Consider the following 20,678-nt stretch of genomic DNA (forward strand, 5'->3'; position numbering starts at 1 on the left):
GCACGTGTGTTTGCCAGTGTGCATGTTTGCCTGTGTGCGTGTGTGCATGTGTTTGCCTGTGTGCATGTTTGCCTGTGTGCATGTTTGCCTGTGTGCATGTGTGCACGTGTTTGACAGTGTGCATGTTTGCCTGTGTGCACGTGTTTACCGGTGTGCATGTTTGCCCGTGTGCACGTGTGTTTGCCGGTATGCAGGTTTGCCTGTGTGCATGTTTGTGTTGCACGTGTGCACGTGCGCGTTTGCTGGTGTGCATGTTTGCCTGTGTATGCGTGTGTTTGCCGCTGTGCATGTTTGCCTGTGTGCGCGTGTGCATGTGTGTTTACCCGTGTGCATGTTTCCCTGTGTGCACGTGTGCACGTGTGTTTGCCGGTGTGCATGTTTGCCTGTGTGCGCGTGTGCACGTGTTTGCCGATATGCATGTTTGCCTGTGTGTGTGCACATGTGCGTGTAGATGGGTCCTTTCCATGCCCTGTCATTGCTGCCTGTCTCCTCCGGTGAGTTTTCTCTGCACAGTGGCCCTGCCTTTGCAGCTTCTGCCAGCCCTGTGGCACCTAGTGGCCTCCTTCCCAGCCCCAGTGGGCGTGGTGGGGTGGGCCGTCCCCCGAGGGCACTCGAGCTGCTGCATCTCCTGTTTTCGGGCATGCAGTCCTCAGGGCACCTGTTCCTGAGCCCCATTCCCAGGAGCAGTCCCCAAGGCACCCGCCCCACCTGGGTCGCCCTTGGGCCCTGCCTCCATAGCCAGAGCCGGGAGGGCTTTGTCCACCAGGCCTGGGACCCTGGGATCCTTCCTCAGAGTCCCCCGGCCTGGGGGCAGTGTGGAGGGTGGCGCGGGTGGCGGGATGAATTCCTGGGGAGAGTCTGCCCCCTGGCGGCCGCCCGGGAGAATGCACGGAACATGGCTGAGCAGCGTCCGCTGCGGAGGGAGGGCAGGGCAGGGGTCAGGGCTGCAGGAGCGTCCCTGGGGCTGATAGCAGTGGAATGGGGTCTGGCCAGTGGAGGGTCCGTGGGCTCTCCTAGCAAACGCAGTGGCGCTCCTTAAATGATGGTGTCAGGCGGAGCTGTTCTCCTTGGTTGGCCTCTGTGTCCCTTCAGGCTCCCACGGCCCCTCTTCACATCCTCCCACGAGGGCAGCAGGCTGAGGCCCCCTGGGGTCGGCAGCTCATCCATGTGCTGGAACGCCTGCGCTGCCCGACAGCTTGTAGGAGCCGGGCCTGACCCTGGCCAGTGAGACCGTCTCCCTCAGGGACGAGATGCTCTTTACAATCCTCCCAGCCCAGGGGTCTCACAGTTAGGGGCCCTGGTGAGGGAGAGGGGTTACGACTCCCACCAGCACCTCAGGTGGTGGATGGGACGCTCTGAGGCTGGCCTGGCTCACACCGTGTTGGCGGGAAGCCTGACCCCGCTCTGTTCCCACCCCCACCTCAGTCCTGGTTTTTGTTTTTTTGTTTTTTGAGACGGAGTCTCGCTCTGTTGCCCAGGCTGGAGTGCAGTGGCTCAATCTCGGCTCATTGCAAGCTCCGCCTCCCGGGTCCACACCATTCTCCTGCCTCAGCCTCCCGCGTAGCTGGGACCACAGGCGCCCGCAGTCCTGTTCTTAAAAAATACCCCCTTCGCTGAGATGAGATTCTCATGCTATACAGCTCACCCTCTGAAGTGTGCAGTAAATGACTTTTGGTGCATTTGCAGAGTTGTGTGGGGACATCTGTGCTTGTCACAACTGGGAGGTGCTGCTGGGATGGAGTGGGTGGAGGCCAGGGATGCTGCTCAGCACCCCAAAGAACAGTCCAGCCCCAGTGTCCACAGCACCTGGGGGAGACCCTGAAGTTGGAGGCTGGGGCTGCCCAATCCTCTTGCCCTTCTCGAGGACCCAGAGGTCTCCACCTCGGAGCGAGTACTTCTGGGCGTCCAGCGTGGGACACTTGAGGGGCCCCAGCCAGCCCACCAGGCTCCCGTGGGTGAGGGACCTCCTGCTGCATCTCGGAGTTGCCCGGACCTGCCCCCTGCCCTGTGCACCCCTGCTGGGCCCAACAACTAAACTCTTTCTTCGCAGGGTTTCAGAGCACGCCCTGCCCCGGTGGGTGTGCTCCTCACGGAGTTAACGCTTCCTGCTTCCTCTTCCCAGGCCCTGTCGATGACGGCACAGCCGGGCCCTGGCCATGGGAAGAAGTTGGGCCATCGAGGTGTGGACGCATCTGGCGAAACCACCTACAAGAAGGTTCCTCGGCTCCCTTTAGCTGGCTGGGGGGAGCGGGAGGGAGCGGAGGGGCGGGAGTTCCCACTGGTACCGTGGATGGGGCCCGTCGCCCCCGACACAAACCAGGGTGTGCACAGGGACAGGTGTGGGCTGTGTAGGGTAGAGACTCGAGTCCTCAGTCCTGGATGAGGCCCCACTGTTTGCTGTCCTTGCCGGGCGGCTGGGCAGCGTGCTCCGTGGCTCAGCCTGGCTGCAATGTCTGCCCGGCTCTGAGTCCTTGAAACCTTGAGCAGAGCCTGGGCTCTTGGCCCTGGTGAGGGAGAAGGGTTATGGTCCCTGCCACCACCTCGGGCAGTGGACGGGACACTCTGAGGCTGGCCTGGCTCACACCATGTTGGTAGGAAGCCTGACCCCCGCTCTGTTCCCACCCCCACCTAGGGCTTGTTTTTTCAAAAATAACTGTTGTACTGAGATGTGATTCATATACTGTACAATTCAGCCTTTAAAGTGTGCAGTAAATGACTTTTAGTACATTTGCAGAGTTGTGCAGCCATCACCTCTAATTCCAGAACATTCCATCAGCTCAAATAGCAACCCTGTCCCCATTAGCAGTCGCCCCCCATCCCCCACTCCCAGCCCCGGCACCCCGCGTCCCTTTCCTGCCTCTGTGGATTGGCCTGTCCTGGACGTTTCATGGAAATGGAATCACACACGGTGTGGCTTTCTGCGTCTGGCGTCTCTCACTGAGAGTGGCGTCCTCAGGGTTCATTCGCGCTGGGGCCCGCGTCAGAGCCTCGCTCCTGTTCACAGCCGAGTCGTGTTCTGGCACGTGGGGCGCCCGTGCTGCGCTTGTCCCTTGCTGCGTCGTGGATGCTGGCGTGGTTCACACTCCTGGCCATCGTGAATTGTGCTGCTGTGGACACGTGTGTGTGTCTGTGTGTGGATACGTGTGTTCGTTCGTCTTGGGCAGACACCCAGGAGCAGAATTGCCAAGTCACGTGTAACTCAGTGTCACTTCTGAGAAACTTGCAAACTGTGCTCCGCAGCCGCTGTACCATTTTCCACGCCCAGCAGCGGTGACTGAGGCCCGGTGTCCCCGCATCCTCACCAGCCCCCGTGATTGTTGTCTCTGATTCTGGCATCCTCGTGGGTGGGTGTGAGGTGGTGTCTCTTCAAGGTGTTTTGTTTGTTTGTTTGTTTTTGTAGAGACAGGGGTTTCGCCACGTTGCCCAGGCTGCTCTCGAACTCCTAGGCTCAGGCTCACCCCTCCCGAGTGGCCAGGATTCCAGGCGTGAGCCACCATGCACGGCCCCCTGTGGTTTGGTTTGCTTTCCCTTGGTACCCAGTGACATGGAGCATCTTTGCGGGCTTCAGGGCCATTTGTACGGTATCTCCGGGCACACGTCTGTTCTGTCCGTGGCATCTCGGGGAGGTGAATGTGCAGGCCAGACCCCCACCACCCAGAGTGTGGTTTAGGAGGGAGGCAGCAGCCGAACCTGGGCAGTGGCAGAAACCTCCCTCCCTGCCCCCTCGCACCTGTGACAGGAGAACTGGAGGCCAGAGTTAGAGACCAGAGGTGTGGGCGGCTTCCCAGGGCTAACGTGAACATGGCCCAAGAGCACACAGTGAGAATAACGCTAACGATGCTGGTGGCAAATATAACAGCAGCTGGCCGGGCGCGGTGGCTCACGCCTGGAATCCCAGCACTTTGGGAGGCTGAGGTGGGAGAATCCTGAGGTCAGGAGTTGGAGACCAGCCTGGGCAACATGGCGCAACCTTGTCTCTACTAAAAGTACAAAAAAATAATTAGTCAGGTGTGGTGGCGCGTGCCTGTAATCCCAGTTACTCGGAAGGCTTAGGCAGAGAACAGCTTGAACCTGAGAGGCGGAGCTTGCAGTGAGCCGAGATCACACCACTGCACTCCAGCCTGGGCAACAGCAAAAGACTCTGTCTCAAAATAAATAAATAACGGCCAGGCACGGTGGCTCACGCCTGTAATCCCAGCACTTTGGGAGGCCAAAGCGGGCGGATCACGAGGTCAGGAGATCAAGACCATCCTGGCTTAACATGACGGGGTGACACCCCGTCTGTACTAAAAATACAAAAAATTAGCCGGGTGTGGTGGCGGGCACCTGTAGTCCCAGCTACTCAGGAGGCTGAGGCAGGAGAATGGTGTGAACTCAGGAGGTGGAGCTTGCAGTGAGTGGAGATCGCACCACTGCACTCCAGCCTGGGCGACAGAGCAAGACTCCATCTCAAAAAAATTTAAAAAATAATAATAATAACAGTGCTGGCGCGGTGGCTCACACCTGCAATCCCAGCACTTTGGGAGGCCAAGGTAGGTGGATCAGCTGAGGTCAGGAGTTCAAGACCAGCCTGGCCAACATGGTGAAAACCCATCTCTACTAAAAATACAAAAATTAACCAGGCGTGATGGCGGGTGCCTGTAATCCCAGCTACTCAGGAGACTGAGGCAGGAGAATCACTTGAACTCGGGAGGTGGAGGTTGCAGTGAGCCGAGATTGCGCCACTGCACTCCAGCCTGGGCGACAGAGCAAGAGCCTGTCTCAAAAAATAAACAAACAAATAAAAATAATAATAGCAGCTGACACCATGTCCCCAAGAGGGCCAGAACCATTGTACCCGTCCCTGTCTACAGGCAGGGAAACTGAGGCACAGAGCAGCCATGTGGGTTGCCCAGTGTGACCACGTGCATTACATAGAAAGCAGCTAGCAGGAACCCGCATCTGAAGACGTGAAAGTGATCTGGGCATCTCGCTGTAAACGGTACCCCCTAAAAACAAACCCTGACAGTGAACCAACCCTTGCTAAGTTGGAGCTGTTTCAGAATGTGAGAACCTTCTAGAACCTAGCTAGCCAACAGGACTGGAGGGCTGAGTGACGCGGTGCAGCAGTCACAGCCAAGCCCTGTCCTGGCTGTGTGGCCCAAGGGAGGGCGGCTTCATCCCCCGGCCTGATGTCCATGGCTCAACAGCCGCAGGACAGGCGACCCCGGGGGCCACCGGGAGGGGGTTGGCAGGTGCGGGGTCCCGAGCTGCAGCTGGACACGGTCTCCACTCCCTGGTGCACACAGCGGGTGCAGGGCAGCGTGGGGAGCAGCCGGGGGCCCTGACGCTCTGGTCTCCCCGCAGACCACCTCCTCTACCCTGAAGGGCGCCATCCAGCTGGGCATCGGCTACACCGTGGGCCACCTGAGCTCCAAGCCCGAGCGCGACGTGCTCATGCAGGACTTCTACGTGGTGGAGAGCATCTTCTTCCCCAGGTGGGCCGGGCCCCGGAGCCGCAGGCCTCACCCGGCACACGCGTGGCTGTGACATGGAGTGGCCTGTCCTGAGCGCCCTTCGAAAGCAGCACCCGGCCCCTCCTGGCGCCTCCTTGGCCTTGAGCTCTGGCCCTCTGTCCGTCAGGACATTGGTTTGCTGCTAAATCAGAGACCCAGTGTGAAAGCAGTTTAAGAACGGGAAAAAGAGGCCGGGCGTGGTGGCTCAAGCCTGTAATCCCAGCACTGTGGGAGGCCGAGACGGGGAGATCATGAGGTCAGGAGATCGAGATCATCTGGCTAACACGGTGAAACCTCGTCTCTATTAAAAAATACAAAAAAAAAAACTAGCCGGGCGAGGTGGTGGGCGCCTGTAGTCCCAGCTACTCGGGAGGCTGAGGCAGGAGAATGGCGTAAACCCAGGAGGCGGAGCTTGCAGTGAGCTGAGATCCGGCCACTGCACTCCAGCCTGGGCGACACAGCGAGACTCCGTCTCAAAAAAAAACAGGAAAAAGAAAATATAGAAGTTAGCTCTTTTCTAATCTACAAATACCAGTGGGCAGTGCAGGGCTGGTCAGGAGGCTCCATGATGTTGGGGTCCTGGGATCCTTCTGGTCACCCCACACCACCATCCTCAATATACAATTCTGTGACCAGTGGCCCCAGGTGGCTGCCCAGACTCCTGCCATCACAGCTGCATTCCAGCCACAGAAGGAAAGAGAAGGAGAACAACACAGCCCTTCCCTTTAGAACATAACCAGTGTTTCTGCTGCACTTGTGTCATTGGCTGGGTGCAGTCACATGACCACACCAAGCTGTAAGAGCCTGGGGCGGCGTGGTCCTATTCTTGGCAGCCATGTGCCTGACCAACAATGTGTGCCCCATTATTAATGAAAGAAGAGAGGGTGGTTACTGGGGGGCAGTTCCATCAGGAGCCCCATGTTGCTTGTGAGATTGGGCCATTTCCAGGAAGTCTTGGAGCTGAGCCGCTAGAGGCTCAGCTGCTAGAGGCACTAGGAGGGGCCATGGCAGGGGTGGGGGAGAGGTGCCCACGCCCCCTCACAGGCTTCCTCCTGTCCTTCCTCCACAGTGAAGGCAGCAACCTCACCCCCGCCCACCACTTCCAGGACTTCCGTTTCAAGACCTATGCACCTGTCGCCTTCCGCTACTTCCGGGAGCTCTTCGGGATCCGGCCAGACGATTACTTGGTAAGCGTATTTGCCATTACGGGCTTCCTGGCTTGAAACAGAACATGTGTTGGGTCTCGGAGGGTCTGTGGGTCAGGCACTGGGGGCAGCCTCCCTGGGTTCCTGGTGTAGGGTTATGGTCAGGTTCGGGGCTGAGGTCTCCATGAGACTCACTGGGGAAGGGGGAAGGATCGGCCTCCAAGCTCACATCGCTGGCGGCTGCAGAACTCTGTCCTGGCTGGCATTGGCTGGGAGCCTCCTCCATTCCTTGTCATGTGGGTCTTGTCATCAAAGCGTCCACTCACCAAAGAGATGGTACAGTTTTCTGCAGCCTGGTGCCAAAGTGACTGACCCATCTTCAGACTTAGGGTTAGAACAAGACACTGGGACGTGGGCTGGGCGCCACTGGGGACCAGCGTAGAGTCGGCCCTCCCAAGCTTTAGCCGTGGCTTTGTTGTTTCAAGTTAGAAGAGTCAAAATCTAGGCCAACCCCTGTGACGTAGCAGCCCATCATCCAGGCTCCTGAAAGAGGCGTGTGGAAGGCGGCGCTCACCGCGGCGGCCCCGGAGCTCACCAGCGCCAGCACCACTTCTCAAAGCTCTGGGTGGCCTTTTCCCAAGTCTGCTGGTCATTCTGAGGACTTTGTGTCAGGGAAAACGCGAACTCCGTAGACGAGTGCGGTTGGCGTTCTGGCTGTCGCGGCAGCGCGATCCCCGGGGCCGGGAGCCTGTGGTTCTCCGATCCTGCCCTCACCCACGGTGGTCGGTTCCTTGTGCCTTTGGTGGTTGGTGACCGTGCATGTGTTTGGTTTCTCTCAGGCTGTAGCAAGCGCCTGAGGCTGCACTCTTCCAGGGAGAATGAGCATGTGCTGCAGCCGGGGGTACATGCGACCCCCTGAGAACTCCAGCCCTATTCAGGTGCCCGGGAGTCACCATGCCCCTAGGTTGTGTCACCAAGGCCCAGCCTCCCGACTTCAGTGTCCCAGCGTTTGCCTGAGCTCGGCAGGGCAGTGGGGAGTGAACAGACAGCTGGGGATTTTGCCTAGAAGTGGCCCTCGGGTGACCTGGAGGCCACCGTGTGAGGCAGCCGGGAATGGGAGGCAGCAGCCTGGCTCATAGCGAGAGACGGCACCCGCGTCCATTAGCAGGAGTGGACGGATACAAGCCGAGCTGGGGCCGTCTGGGTCTCCCTTGGAACCCGATGAGACCGCATTCCAGGGCCTCAGGCCGGGTGTGCGCCCACAGCGTCTTGGGGCCAACCTGGTGTTGGTGACCCCCGAATCGTCCTCATCTCAGGAGTGTGAGAATTCTCCTGGGGGCCCCCAGCCTCTGTCCAGGCTGGTGCGCGTGTGGCCATGAGCCAATGGCGGGAGGACGGGCCAGTGTGCGTGTTGCCGTCCACAGGGCCCCTGAGCCTGAGTGGGGACAGGTGGGGCTCGGGGGGTACTGGGGGTTGCTGGTACTTCTCTGATTGGACAGCTGAGGTCACAGTCCACCCTGGTAAAAGGGGAAGCCCTAGCAAGGCCCCCAGCTCAGAACAGCCAGGAAGGAGAAGGTGGAGGTTGGACGCAGGATGGGGCTCAGCCCTGCCCAGCAGTCAGCGGAGGGTGGAGAGGAGGCCGAGGTCAGTGGCACGGCTGCCGAGAGCCCCAGCACCGACGAAGGAGGCCGTGGGGGGTTGTCCTGGCACTGCCTGGCTCAGAAACCCACTCATGGGGCCTGCTTCCCCGTGGCAGCCGAGGCCCATGGAGGCCACAGCCCCGCAACTGCCATTAGCCGTGTGGCTTCAGAATTTCCGTCGTCGGTGGTGTTTGTACAAAGCTGAACGTGCCTTTCCACAGTGTTTTCCGCTCTGCCGGTGAGATCAGCCTCCTCGTCCTGCCGCCGTGGGGAGGGAGCAGTGATTTGCGCCTTGGGGGGACACTCCGGCTGCATGGGGCGTCCCCTGCTGCCGGTGACCTGCGGACAGTGGCCCAGGGCTTGGCGGGATCCCCTGGCCTCCCAGGGAGGGCACCAGCCCCAGGAGAGACCCGCCCTCGCTCTGCACTGCTGTGTCTGTATCCGGGAGGCTGGAGGGCGTCCTGCTGCGGCGGGAAGGGCGGAGGAACCACGTGGGCTCTGTGTTTCCCGTGGATATTTGTGGCTCGTGGCTGTGGGCGGAGAAAGGGAGGCAGATGGCTGGGCTGGGCGACAGCAGTGGCCTGGATAGATCTCCCTCCAGCCTCTGAGTCCGCCCCCCACGGCGCTCTCACCCTGCACCGTCACTCCCAGCCAGGCCATGGCAGAAGCAGCGCGTGCAGGAGGAAGGACCCTCGCTGTTCTGAGCTGTCGGGGTTGGCAGGGCCGTTGCTGACTCTGCAGAATCCAGCCTGTGTTGACCGACGTGTGATAACTGATGGCGCCGTTCCCTGGCCCGAGGCCACCTTGGGCAGTGGAGGGCGGGGGTAGTGACTCGAGCCCAAGGAGGGACAGGGGCATTCCCAGGCCCTGGGCCTGAAGTGACCTCATGTTTCCGGCGTCCTCTGGCCCCCAAGCACATTCACACCTCGGAGCGTGTGTGGCGCTGGGGACCCAACTCACACCTCAAACCTCTGGCTCTTCCAGCATTTTCCAAAGGTGGTTCCCCTCACTTGTTGGGGTTTTTTTTGAAACAGAGTCTTTCTTACTCTGTTGCCCAAGTTTTAGGGCAGTGGTGCTGTCCCAGCTCACAGCAGCCTCGACCTCCTGAGCTCAAGGGATCCTCCCACCTCAGCCTCCCAAGTAGCTGGGACCACAGATGTGCGCCACCACGCCTGTGTTTTGTTTTGTTTTGTTTTGTTTTGTTTTTTAGTGCAGATGAGGCCTCGCGCTGTTGCCCAGGCTGGTCTTGAACTCCTGGGCTCAAACAGTCCTCCCTCCTCAGCCTCCCAAGGTGCTGGGATTACCAAGTGCTGGGTGAGCCACTGTGCCTGGCCTCCCCTCGCTTCTACTTGCCACCACTCCTGACTCTGGGGACACCGCCCACCTGCTTAGCACAGCAGCGTTCTTCCCAGCGGGGCGGGCGGCACTCAGCACTCAGAGACCACCCTCTGTTGTCCGGCAGACACGGACCCAGCATTAACCCTGGGTGGGCCTGCCTCACTCCGCTGGTGGGGAGCGGGCTCTGACCTCATCTGCGACCAGTTAGGATTTTGCAGGGCGTGACCCAGGTGGCCTTAGCCACACGCACACTTCATTGGTTCCATACCCAGAAGGCGCAGGGTAGCTCCCGTGGTCTCATCTTCACTCTTGTCCTTAACAAATAGAGCATCTGTCGTGTGTCAGTGATGCAAAAACTTTCGCCTCCATGGACCTACTGCCTAATGTCTAGGAGAGGGCGTGGAGGCAGAGAGACAGTGAGCACATCATGAAACAAACAGCAGGGGCTGAGAAAAAGGGGCAGAGAGGTGGGAGGAAGGGCTTGGACTGGGGTGCCAGGGGCCAGAGTGGGGCCTGCCCATCAGAGATGCAGCTTCCATCCCAGAGATTATCTTCTGGTCCAGTGTGGCTGCTGAGGTTCCGGCCATCACATCAGCATCTCAGGAGGGAACTAGGTGGGAAGGAGAGAAGGGCAAATATGCAGGTACTCCAGCTGCCTGTTGCCTATCTGGGGAGCCTTCCCTGAGTTCCACCCCACAGCTTCTGCTTGTGACTCATGGGGCAGAGCTGGTGTTGTGGCCGCACCAGCTGCAGGGGTGCTGGGAGCACCTCTTAGCCATGCACATCAGCACCCCCGTACGATCCGGTGTCTGCTCCTGACGAGAGTGGGAGGCAGCCTGGGGAGTGCGTCCTAGCAGGCCAGCCCTCGGGCTGCGGAGTCAGCTCGGCCTCAGGCTCCAGTCCTTGCTGGCTGGCCTCAGGCAAGCCGCTCCCCGTCTCTGAGCCTCTCTTTCCGCATCTGCAAAATGCAGCGACACGTCGTCAGGTCCTGGCGCTGTTGGGCAGATGGAAGCCAGTGCTGTCTGTGTGTCCAGCAGCTCGGGGCCCGCTGACCCGCCTCCTCTGCTTCCAGTATTCCCTGTGCAACGAGCCGCTCATCGAGCTGTCCAACCCGGGTGCCAGCGGCTCCCTCTTCTACGTCACCAGCGACGACGAGTTCATCATCAAGACGGTCATGCACAAGGAGGCTGAGTTCCTGCAGAAGCTGCTCCCCGGCTACTACATGGTGCGTGGCCCGCCCTGCGGGTGGACGGCTCCTCCATCAGCCCCTGCTCCCGGGCCACAGGAGCAGACGTCTGCAAGGCTGGGGCAAGCAGGCGTCCTTGGGGCGCAGCGAGAGGCATCTTGGGCCCCAGGCTCTCCCCCTCGGGGGTCCCCCGTCGGGCTTCACCAGCACCAGTCACCAGTGTTCAGGAGCTGCCCTCTCTTCCTCCTGTGACCACACACCCTGAGGGCCGTCCCGGGCAGGGCTGGGTGGGCATCGGCTCCTGCCTGGCTCCCCGTCCCCACCTGGCCAACACCCCGTATGAGCCGTGGGCCCCAGAACCGGCGGCCCGTGGGCAATGTCTCTCAGCTGCCACAGAGGCCCAGGCGGCCCAAGGGTGACTCAGAGGGATCCAGAGAGGAGGGGGACAGGCCACCAGCCGGCACCCCACAAAAGACCAGCTGCTCGGGCAGGCGTGAGGCAGCTCCATCCGGCCCACCCCTCACCCCGCGTGCCTCACAGGGCGCGTCAGGCCCCGGGAGTGGGAGTAGCAGCCGGCGGCTGCGGCTGTGTTCCCTGGTCTGGGATTCCAGTACTCGCCCAGACGAGGTGGGCGCCTCCCATGTGGCCGGGCCTGAGCTGCTGCCCGGCTCTGGGCAGCGCCGTGCAACCCCTGACTCAGTTTCCCCCTTGAACCCTCCTCCATCCACTCTCTGTGATGCTTAGCGAGGTGCCCGGGCTCCCTCGATCAGGCTCAGCAAACTCAATCTTTAAAGGCCCAGAGAGTGGGTGTTTTTGGCTCTGCGAGCCAGTGTCCTATGTCTCCAGGGCTCAGCTCTGCCTGGGTGGCACTGAGCCACCATGACCACATGAGAATGTACGGGCACGGCCGTGTGCCCATACGTGTTATGTATAGACCAAGAAATGCAAATTCCATATCATGTTCACGTGTTATCAAAGACTATTCTCTGTTTCCCCACTTATTTATTTATTTATTTATTTATTGAGACGGAGTCTCGCTCTGTCAACAGGCTGGAGTGCAGTGACGCGATCTCGGCTCACTGCAGCCTCACCCCTCCCAAGTTCAAGCCATTCTTCTGCCTCAGCCTCCCAAGCAGCTGGGACTACAGGCGCCCGCCACCATGCCCAGCTATTTTTTTTTATTTTTAGTAGAGCCAGGGTGTCACCGTGTTAGTCAGGATGGTCTCGATCTCCTGACGTCATGATCTGCCTGTCTCGGCCTCCCAAAGTGCTGGGATTACAGGCGTGAGCCACCACGTCTGGCCTCTTCACCACTTTTTTTTTTTTTTTTTTTGAGTTGAAGTCTTGCTCTGTCGCCCAGGCTGGAGCCGCCCTCTCTTCCTCCTGTGGCCACACACCCTGAGGGCCGTCCCGGGCAGGGCTGGGTGGGCATCGGCTCCTGCCTGGCTCCCCGTCCCCACCTGGCCAACACCCCGTATGAGCCGTGGGCCCCAGAACCGGCGGCCCGGTTTGGGCACAATCTGCAATGTGCCCAAACTCGCACATTGCAATGGCACAATCTCGGCTCACTGCAACCTCCGTCTCCCAGGTTCAAGCATTTCACCTGCCTCAGCCTCGAAAGTAGCTGGGATTACAGGCGTGTGCCACCACGCCCAGCTAATTTTTATTTTTAATAGAGACAGGGTTTCACCATGTTGGCCAGGCCAACTCCTGACCTCAGGTGATCCACCCACCTCGGCTTCCCAAAGTGCTAGGATTACAGGTGTGAGCCACCGCACCCGGCCCTCTCCACTTTTTAAAACTAAAAAAACATTCTTAGCTCACAGCCCTATAAAAATAGGTGGCATCCAGATTTGGCCCAGGGGCTGGAGTTTGCTGAGCCTGCCTAGGCTGGTGCCTGAGGCCGTGCCCCCCACTCCTCTCCCTGTGGGTCTGTCCCAGCCCCGACACCTGCGCAGCACACCACGGGGTTCGTCATTGAGAGGCCCCTGGGTCACCCAGGGCCTGCTTGGGGTCTACAGGGCAGAGCAGGACCCAGACCCGTGCCTGGGGACCCAGGTTTGGAGTGAAGGTCCGAGTTGATCAGTCCAACACAGCAAAGCATAACCAACATAGAGGCTGGGCTCACGCCCGGAGTCCTGGCACTTTGGGAGGCTGAGCTGGGGGGATGGTTTGAGCCCTGGAGGTTGAGGCTGCAGTGAGCTGTGATCGCACCATTGCACTCCAGCCTGGGCGACAGAGTGAGACCCTGTCTCAAGAAAATACATGTGTGTGTGCACACTGTATGTGCATGTGTGTGTGTGCGTGTGTGCATATACATATATGTATGTATATGTATGTATGTCAGGATAGAGCATTGCGTTTCTGGCCTCCAGACCTCCCAACAGGTGAGCCCAGCCAGGGCGATGTCCTGTGGGCAGGCAGGGAGTGTGGAAGCCTCTGATGGAACAGAAGCGCCTGCCTCAGGGCCTGGCTCTGTAGAAACAGACTCTCCTGGAGCTCACAGTTGGGCGGGGAGACCCTGTGGCCTGTGAGAGTCGGGGTGCTGTAGGAAGGCCAGCTGGGCACCTGCAGAGGAAAGGGGTCCCTGAGGGCTTCTGGGGAGAGATGGGGGCTGACCAGGGGCATCCATGAGCCCCCTGAGGCAGAGGCCAGCTCTGCCCGCCCCCGCAGGTCTGTGGCCTGGCCGCCCTCCATGACGTCCCCTCTTCCCCCTGCAGAACCTTAACCAGAACCCACGGACGCTGCTACCCAAGTTCTACGGGCTGTACTGCGTGCAGTCGGGGGGCAAGAACATCCGCGTGGTGGTCATGAACAACATCCTGCCCCGCGTGGTCAAGATGCACCTCAAGTTCGACCTCAAGGGCTCCACCTACAAGCGGCGCGCCAGCAAGAAGGAGAAGGAGAAGAGCTTCCCCACCTACAAGGACCTGGACTTCATGCAGGACATGCCCGAGGGGCTCCTGCTGGACGCCGACACCTTCAGCGCCCTGGTCAAGACGCTGCAGCGGGACTGTCTGGTGAGGGCTCGGCCCGGGCCGGGGAGGGAGGGTGGCAGGTGGGACTGCCTGGTGAGGCCACGGTCCAGGCACCAGGGCCAGGGAGGGTGCCAGGCTGAGGCCCACCTGCCCTGCAGCCCACAGCAGGCCCCACCCCAACGTGGGATCCGGAAGCAGCTCAAGCTTTCATGGCCTTAACCTAAAACGTGGTTGGACACAGTGGCTCACGCCTGGGATCCCAGCACTTTGGGAGGCGGGCAGATGGCTTGAGCCCAGGGGTTCAAGACCAGCATGGGCAACATTGTGAGACCCTGTCTCACAAAGAAAACAGAAAACTTACGTCTCCAGACCCAGCCCTTGGGGGCTGGGAGTGTCTGCACCGCTAAGAAGCGGTTCCCCTGGAGGTTACGTGGTGACAGTGGTAGAGTCCCCCCACCCCCGAGAAGCGAGCCCAGCCTTCAGATGCTGTGGTCACGAGCCCAGAGCTCCCGGCCTGCCATGAGAGCTTGCTGTGCCTCAGTTTCCTCACCCATCAAATGGGATGACTACCTGCTCTGCAGGCCATGGCCAGGGCCCAAGTCTGTCCGGTGCGGGGTCTGGCTCCTGTCCGCGTGGAGCCTGCACCGGCTCCGTATGACAGAAAGAACGGTGCACGCAGCTCTTCCTGTCCCTGTGTTCGCTCCATCGTCCCCGCCCCACCCCGGCAGCTTCGAGGCGTGGAGCCAAGGAGGGAGGCCCCAGCCTGTCGGGAGCAGAGCCTGGGACCTCCCAGCTCCCCCACTCCACCCAGGCCCCCCTGCTGACCACCCCTAGCTCCCCGACCCCTTTGAGAACTTGACCCACACCCCCAGAGAACTGCGCAGACCACTCAGGGGCCTCGAGGCTACCCTGGGCATCCACGCACCTGGGTGTCACCTGTCAGGCCGGCAGGTCCTTGCCCACGGGCCTGGGCTGGTCAGAGTACAGGCCTGGCCCCCTGTCTGTCAGGAAGGAGCAAAGCCAGGGAGGGAAGTCCCCGTCCCAGTGCCTGGGGCGGCCTGCTGTGAGGCTGGAAGCCCCACTCTGGCCCGCCCTGATGCCGCCGTGTGACCGCAGCCCCCGCATCCCTCGGGATAATACTAGAACCCCACCCCTGCATGGCCGTGGGACTCCATCCCTCACGTCCGAGCCCACGGGGCTGTCCGGGCTGGGGCCCCCATAAGGTCCAGGAGCCGTGGTGGGGATGGAGACAGCTGACGGCATGGTGTGCTCCTGCCCGACCGTCCCGCCAGGTCCTGGAGAGCTTCAAGATCATGGACTACAGCCTGCTGCTGGGCGTGCACAACATCGACCAGCACGAGCGCGAGCGGCAGGCGCAGGGCGCCCGGGGCACCTCGGACGAGAAGCGGCCCGTAGGCCAGAAGGCGCTCTACTCCACGGCCATGGAGTCCATCCAGGGCGGCGCCGCGCGCGGAGAACCCATCGAGTCGGACGACACGTAGGTGGGCGGGGGGCCTCCGGACCCGTCCCGCTTCCCTTCCCCACAGGCTCGGGTCCCCCATCCCTGGCCCAAGTGTGAAAACAGGCAGGGAAGGCTGGCGAGGGCATCCGCGGCGACAGAGAGATGAGTATGGGAGCCTCACGCCAGGGCCTCAGAGCGAAAACAGGCCACAGTGCGGGCCGCAGGCTGAGTGCTGGGTTCCGGGCCTTGGCTTGCAATGGTGGTAGCATTTCCCATTCACCCGTGAATGGGCCGAGGCCACTGGCCATCCACGGGAATGAGACAGAGGTGGCGTTTCCCCGTGGCACTCAGAGGGGTCCACTCGCTGCCCGTGCAGAGGGGAGCCACAAAGGGGTGGAAGGCGCATGGGAGGCCAGAGGGATCGGGCGAGGCAGGCCTCACAGCAGGACACAGCCCACGGAAAGGAGGGGCTGCAAAATCTGATTCCACACAGATCAAAGCGACTGCTGGCCGGGCACGGTGGCTCATGCCTGTGCTCCCAGCACTTTGGGAGGCCAAGGTGGGAGGACTGCCTCAACCCTGGAGTTCAGTACCAGCCTGGGCAACATAGCGAGACCCCCTGTCTACAAAAAATATAAAACCTAGCTGGGCATGGTGGCATGTGCACCTGTAGTCCCAACTACTTGGGAGACTGAAGGTGTGGCAGGCGTGAGCGTGGCAGGCGGAGGTTGCAGTGAGCCGAGATCACACTGCTGCACTCCAGCTTGGGCATCAGAGTGAGACCCTGTCTTAACAACAAAAAAAAAAGGAGCTTGGCACAGTGGCTCATGCCTGTAATCCCAACACTTTGGGAGGCCGAGGCAGGCGGACCACCTGAGGTCAAGAGTTCCTGGCCAACATGGTGAAACCCCGCCTCTACTAAATACAAAATATTAGTTGGGCACGGTGGTGCGTGCCTGTAATCCCAGCTACTTGGGAGGCTGAGGCAGGAGAACCGCTTGAACCCAGGAGGTAGAGGCTGCAGTGAGCCGAGATGGAGCTGTTGTGCTCCAGCCTGAGCAGCAAGAGCTAAACTCTGTCTTTAAAAAAAAAAAAAAAGCTGCCACAGACGATGGGAACGGTGGTAGAGAGAAGAGGCCACACCTCAGTGGCCTTCAGTTATGTGTCTGCTGGACGCTAGGGGCGGAGGGAGCAGACAGGCCCTGCCCTCACAGGGCTCGGGGTTTGCTTGGGGAGATACAGAGCCCTCCTGGGACACTGTGAATGTTAGGGCCAGGTCACTCTCTGGTATGGGGCTGTCCTGGGGCTGTCCTGGGCACTGCAGGGTGCTGAGCAGCGTCCTGGGCCTCCACCCACTCCGGGCCAGGAGCGTCCCCCAGTTGTGACAACCACAGATGTCCCCAGATGTGGCCCCAGGGGCGGGTTGGACAGGTGTCGTATAGCAGTGCTGAGATTGTGCCCTGGTCACAGCAGTACCCTAACAGTGGGGGCAGGCCCGAGCCTTCACTTTGGTACCGGTTCAGTCCTCCCAGCAGCCTTGGAGGGGGGAGGCGGGCTTCCCCCGTTTCCAGCTGAGGAAGTAGGCTCCTAGGTTGGGGGGCAGCCTTCCCCAGTGGAGCCACGCAGGTGTGGAGCCAAGTTCCACCTGGCCTGGCCCCAGGGCTGGTGCTGGCTCGCACTAGGCCACCAGCTGGGCTTTGGTTTGCAAAGGCGATGGTATTTCCCATGGATGGCAGAGGAGGAGCCGGGGACCCAACCAGGGTGTAGCTGCGGGGAGTGCGGGAGCCAAGACCAGGCACAGCTCCCCCTCAGACCATCCTGGCGTTTGTAGGGTCTTCGCGGGCCTGGCAGGGGAGCAGGTGAGCGCACCAGCCTGTGGCGTGAGCAGAGTGTGCAGGGCCCCGGCCCAGCGGGTCTGGCTCCTGGTGGCTTCAGGATGGCTGCTGCACGTGTGGCCTCACTAACTGCGCTGGGCATCGTCCCGGGTGACAATTAACTCCCCAGGCTGTACCTGAGACCCCGTGGCCCTACCTGGGCATGCAGCGTGCGTGTGTGTGCACGTACATGTGTGTGCATGTGTGTGTCGATGCACACGTGTGTGGCGGCAGGGTATGTGCCCGGGCCTCCTAGCTGGGACTCCTCAGCAGCGCCTGGGCCCGGGTTTGAGGCTGGGGATGATGGAGGGACGTCAGGACAGAGATTCCCGGGTGCCAGGCCCCACTCCAAGAGTTTGGCCAAGCTGCCCCCCACGGGAGCAGGTGGACTCCCCAGCCCCAGAGTCCCCAGCCCTGCCTGCCTCGAGTCCCAGGTCTGTGAGATGCTGACGGTGCCCTTGTCCTCTCTCCCCAGGATGGGCGGGATCCCCGCTGTGAACGGCCGCGGGGAGCGGCTGCTGCTGCACATTGGCATTATTGACATCCTGCAGTCCTATAGGTGGGTGCCAGGGTCTGCAGCCCCACAGGTGGGTGCCCAGGGTCTGCAGCCCCACAGGTGGGTGCCAGGGTCTGCAGTCCTACAGGTGGGTGCCAGGGTCTGCAGTCCTACAGGTGGATGCCCCGGGTCTGCAGCCCCCACAGGTGGGTGGGTGCCCCCAGGACAACCATGCACAGAGGCGCTTGCCTGTGGAAACAGCTGCACCAGCAGCTCTCGGGGCTTCCTCAACCTTCTGGAAAGCTCTTGCTTGGCTGCCCCTTCTTGAGCCCTAAAGGAAGGTGTCTGGTTGCCTTGAAAATCCAGAGTGAGTTGGGCGTAGTGGTCCACACCTGTAATCTAGCGCTGTGGGAGGCTGAGGCGGGAGGATCGCTTGAGCCCAGGAGTTTGAGACCAGCCTGGGCAACATAGCAAGACCCCGTCTCTAAGAAATACCAAAAAAATTAACCGAGCTTGGTCGTGCTCCTGCTACTCAGCTACTCACGAGGCCGAGGCAGGAGGATTCCGTGGGCCCAGGAGCTCAGGGCTGCAGCTGTGAGCTATGGTGGCCATGCTGCACTCCAGGCTGGGTGACAGAGCAAGACCCTGTCTCGAAAAAAAAAAAAGAAAATCCAAGGAGTGGGTTTGAGGCCTCCCTTTGGGGCTCGAATATGTGTCTTTCGGTTTTTCATTTGTTTGTTTTGAGACAGAGTCTCGCTCTGTCACTCAGGCTGAAGAGCAGTGGTGCGATCTTGGCTCACTGCAGCTTCCGCCTTCTGAGTCGACCCTATTCTCCTGCCTCAGCCTCCCGAGTAGCTGGGGTTACTGGCACGTGCCACCATGCCTGGCTAATTTTTGTATTTTTAGTAGAGACGGGGTTTCACCATGTTGGCCAGGCTGGTCTCGAACTCCTGACCTCAGGTGATCCACCTACCTTGGCCTCCCAAAATGCTGGGATTACAGGCATGAGCTACCGTGCTTGGCTGGGGCTCTAGAATGTTGAAAGACAGGGTCACGCCCTCGGTACTATGGACGTTGGGACCAGATGGTTGTCTGGAGTGGGGCCGTCCTGGGCACTGCAGGGTACTAAGCTGAGAGCCTCCACCCACTCCCTGCCAGGAGCACCTGCCGCCCTGAGTTTTGACAGCCACGATTGCTCAAGGCCATGGCCCAGTGTCCTCGGGGGTGCACAGTGGCCCCTGAGTGAGGCGGCGTGGCATGGGCTTGGCTGATGTCAGCTGTCACTCTGGGCGCTCTCTCCACAGGTTCATCAAGAAGCTGGAGCACACCTGGAAGGCCCTCGTCCATGATGGGGTGAGCACCTGCACGCCTCCTCCTATCCTTCCTCTGTCCTCCTGTCTGTCGTCCCGGCCTTCCTCCCATCCATCACTCCACAAACGCAGACGACCTCCTGGGGCCAAGCATTGAGGACTAACTAACAGCCTGTAGAATCCAAGATCCCAACAGGCATCCCCATTTTTCAAGAGTGTGTAGAAAGTCCAGGCGGGAACTTCCAGAATAAGCACTGGGCGTGTCAGGGGGGCGGCCAGCAGAGGCCTCCGGGGATGTCTTAGACCTTGCCAAGGCCCAGAACCTGCTGCCTAGGGCAGATCGGAGTGCTGCCTTGCTCTGACGAGGCCGGCCAGGGTGTCCTGTGCTGCCGCCCTACACCGCTGGGGTTGTCCTTGTCCCCTGGCCCACAGTGGCCGGGCACCACCTCCCACCGCAGCCTTCGAGGGTGGAGTCATTCACAGTCCTGGTATGTGGGCCACTCCTCACCCAAGGAGGCTGGGAAAGGAGGCTGCATTCTGGGAGGCCAAGGGTCACCTCCTAGCAGGGCTCCAGCCAGACCATCCTACCTCAACCTCCCCTGCAAGTCCATGCGGGCCACTGCGCCTGGCCGGAATACTTTATTCATAGCTAGTTGAAAAAGTCAAAAACACGAATAGGTCTCTAGCGGAAAAGCTTCCACCCATTCCCTGGCACCCAGTCTCCCTCCCCAGAGGGAGCCACTGTTCCCTGTTCCGTGAGCCCCTCCCAGGAAGCCACAGCACCGTGGACCCATCTCGAGCCTTTTCACACAGAAGGTGCCCCCTGCACACATACAGTGTCTGTCCAGGGCTGTCTCCAGCTGCTGGTTGATGCGCCCTCTGCCCCCGGGCACCCCCAACTCTCTTTCAGGACACGGTGTCTGTCCACCGCCCCAGCTTCTACGCCGAGCGCTTTTTCAAGTTCATGAGCAACACGGTCTTTCGGAAGAACTCCTGTAAGCCACCTGAGGCCCGCGGGGCAGGAGGGACCCGGGAGGCCAAGAGCCCCGCGGGGCGGGAGGGACCCTGGGGGAGGCTGAGAGCCCCGCGGGGCGGGAGGGACCCTGGGGGAGGCTGAGAGCCCCGCGGGGCGGGAGGGACCCTGGGGGAGGCTGAGAGCCCCGCGGGGCGGGAGGGACTCGGGGAGCAGTAAACTTGGAGCCCCTCTGCCCCCCTCAGACCGGGCCTCATCCAGAGGCAGGATAGTTGGGACATTTGCTCTGCACAGGAGCCACCGCCAGAGTCTGAATCCTGAATCCTGGCCTGGCCTCGTCCTGCCTTGTGGCCTTGAACAGGCACTTCCCTCTGTGCCTTGGTTTCCCCATTGGCACAGCGCTGTGAGAGTACAGTGTTTATATATGGGATGGGCGGGCCTGGCCCAGCAGGCAGCTCAGTGTACGGGGCTCCAACAGCATCACCATCGCCACGGAAATCCATCCCAGGCAGGAGGCCGGCATTGCAGGGCGTGGCCGGGGAGGTCACAGGGCAAACGGTGGGGAGCATGGGGACTCAGGGTTCACCCACAGGGTACCCGGGGGAGGTCCCCATTTCTCAGGGCTCAGCTTCCTCTCATGAGCCACTGTAGCATCTGGACGCAGACTCAGGGTTCCAGGCCCCCACACAGACCTCAGCCTGTGGCCTACCTGCTGCCAGACGGGTTCCTCCCTGGGGTCTGTTTCTCAGCCACCCTCCCCACTAGAAGGCTCTCGGGCTAC

At 60.8% G+C, this 20,678-nt stretch overlaps 1 protein-coding gene across 6 annotated transcripts in view; it reads left to right on the top strand.

The window, feature by feature from the left end:
- PIP5K1C (phosphatidylinositol-4-phosphate 5-kinase type 1 gamma) overlaps nt 1-20,678 on the top strand; it is a 63,374-nt gene that overhangs the window by 28,183 nt on the left and 14,513 nt on the right. For all 6 annotated transcript variants that reach the window (XM_023183604.1, XM_023183606.1, XM_023183608.1 and 3 more), the window contains exons 3-11: nt 2,123-2,215; nt 5,347-5,477; nt 6,565-6,682; nt 10,691-10,843; nt 13,525-13,824; nt 15,075-15,280; nt 17,594-17,677; nt 18,919-18,967; nt 19,835-19,919. In XM_023183604.1, coding sequence (XP_023039372.1) covers nt 2,123-2,215; nt 5,347-5,477; nt 6,565-6,682; nt 10,691-10,843; nt 13,525-13,824; nt 15,075-15,280; nt 17,594-17,677; nt 18,919-18,967; nt 19,835-19,919 — 1,219 coding nt within the window. The remainder of the gene's footprint in view (nt 1-2,122; nt 2,216-5,346; nt 5,478-6,564; nt 6,683-10,690; nt 10,844-13,524; nt 13,825-15,074; nt 15,281-17,593; nt 17,678-18,918; nt 18,968-19,834; nt 19,920-20,678) is intronic.

This window comes from Piliocolobus tephrosceles, chromosome 21 (genome assembly GCF_002776525.5).
Source record: "Piliocolobus tephrosceles isolate RC106 chromosome 21, ASM277652v3, whole genome shotgun sequence".
Taxonomy (NCBI): Eukaryota; Metazoa; Chordata; class Mammalia; order Primates; family Cercopithecidae; genus Piliocolobus; species Piliocolobus tephrosceles.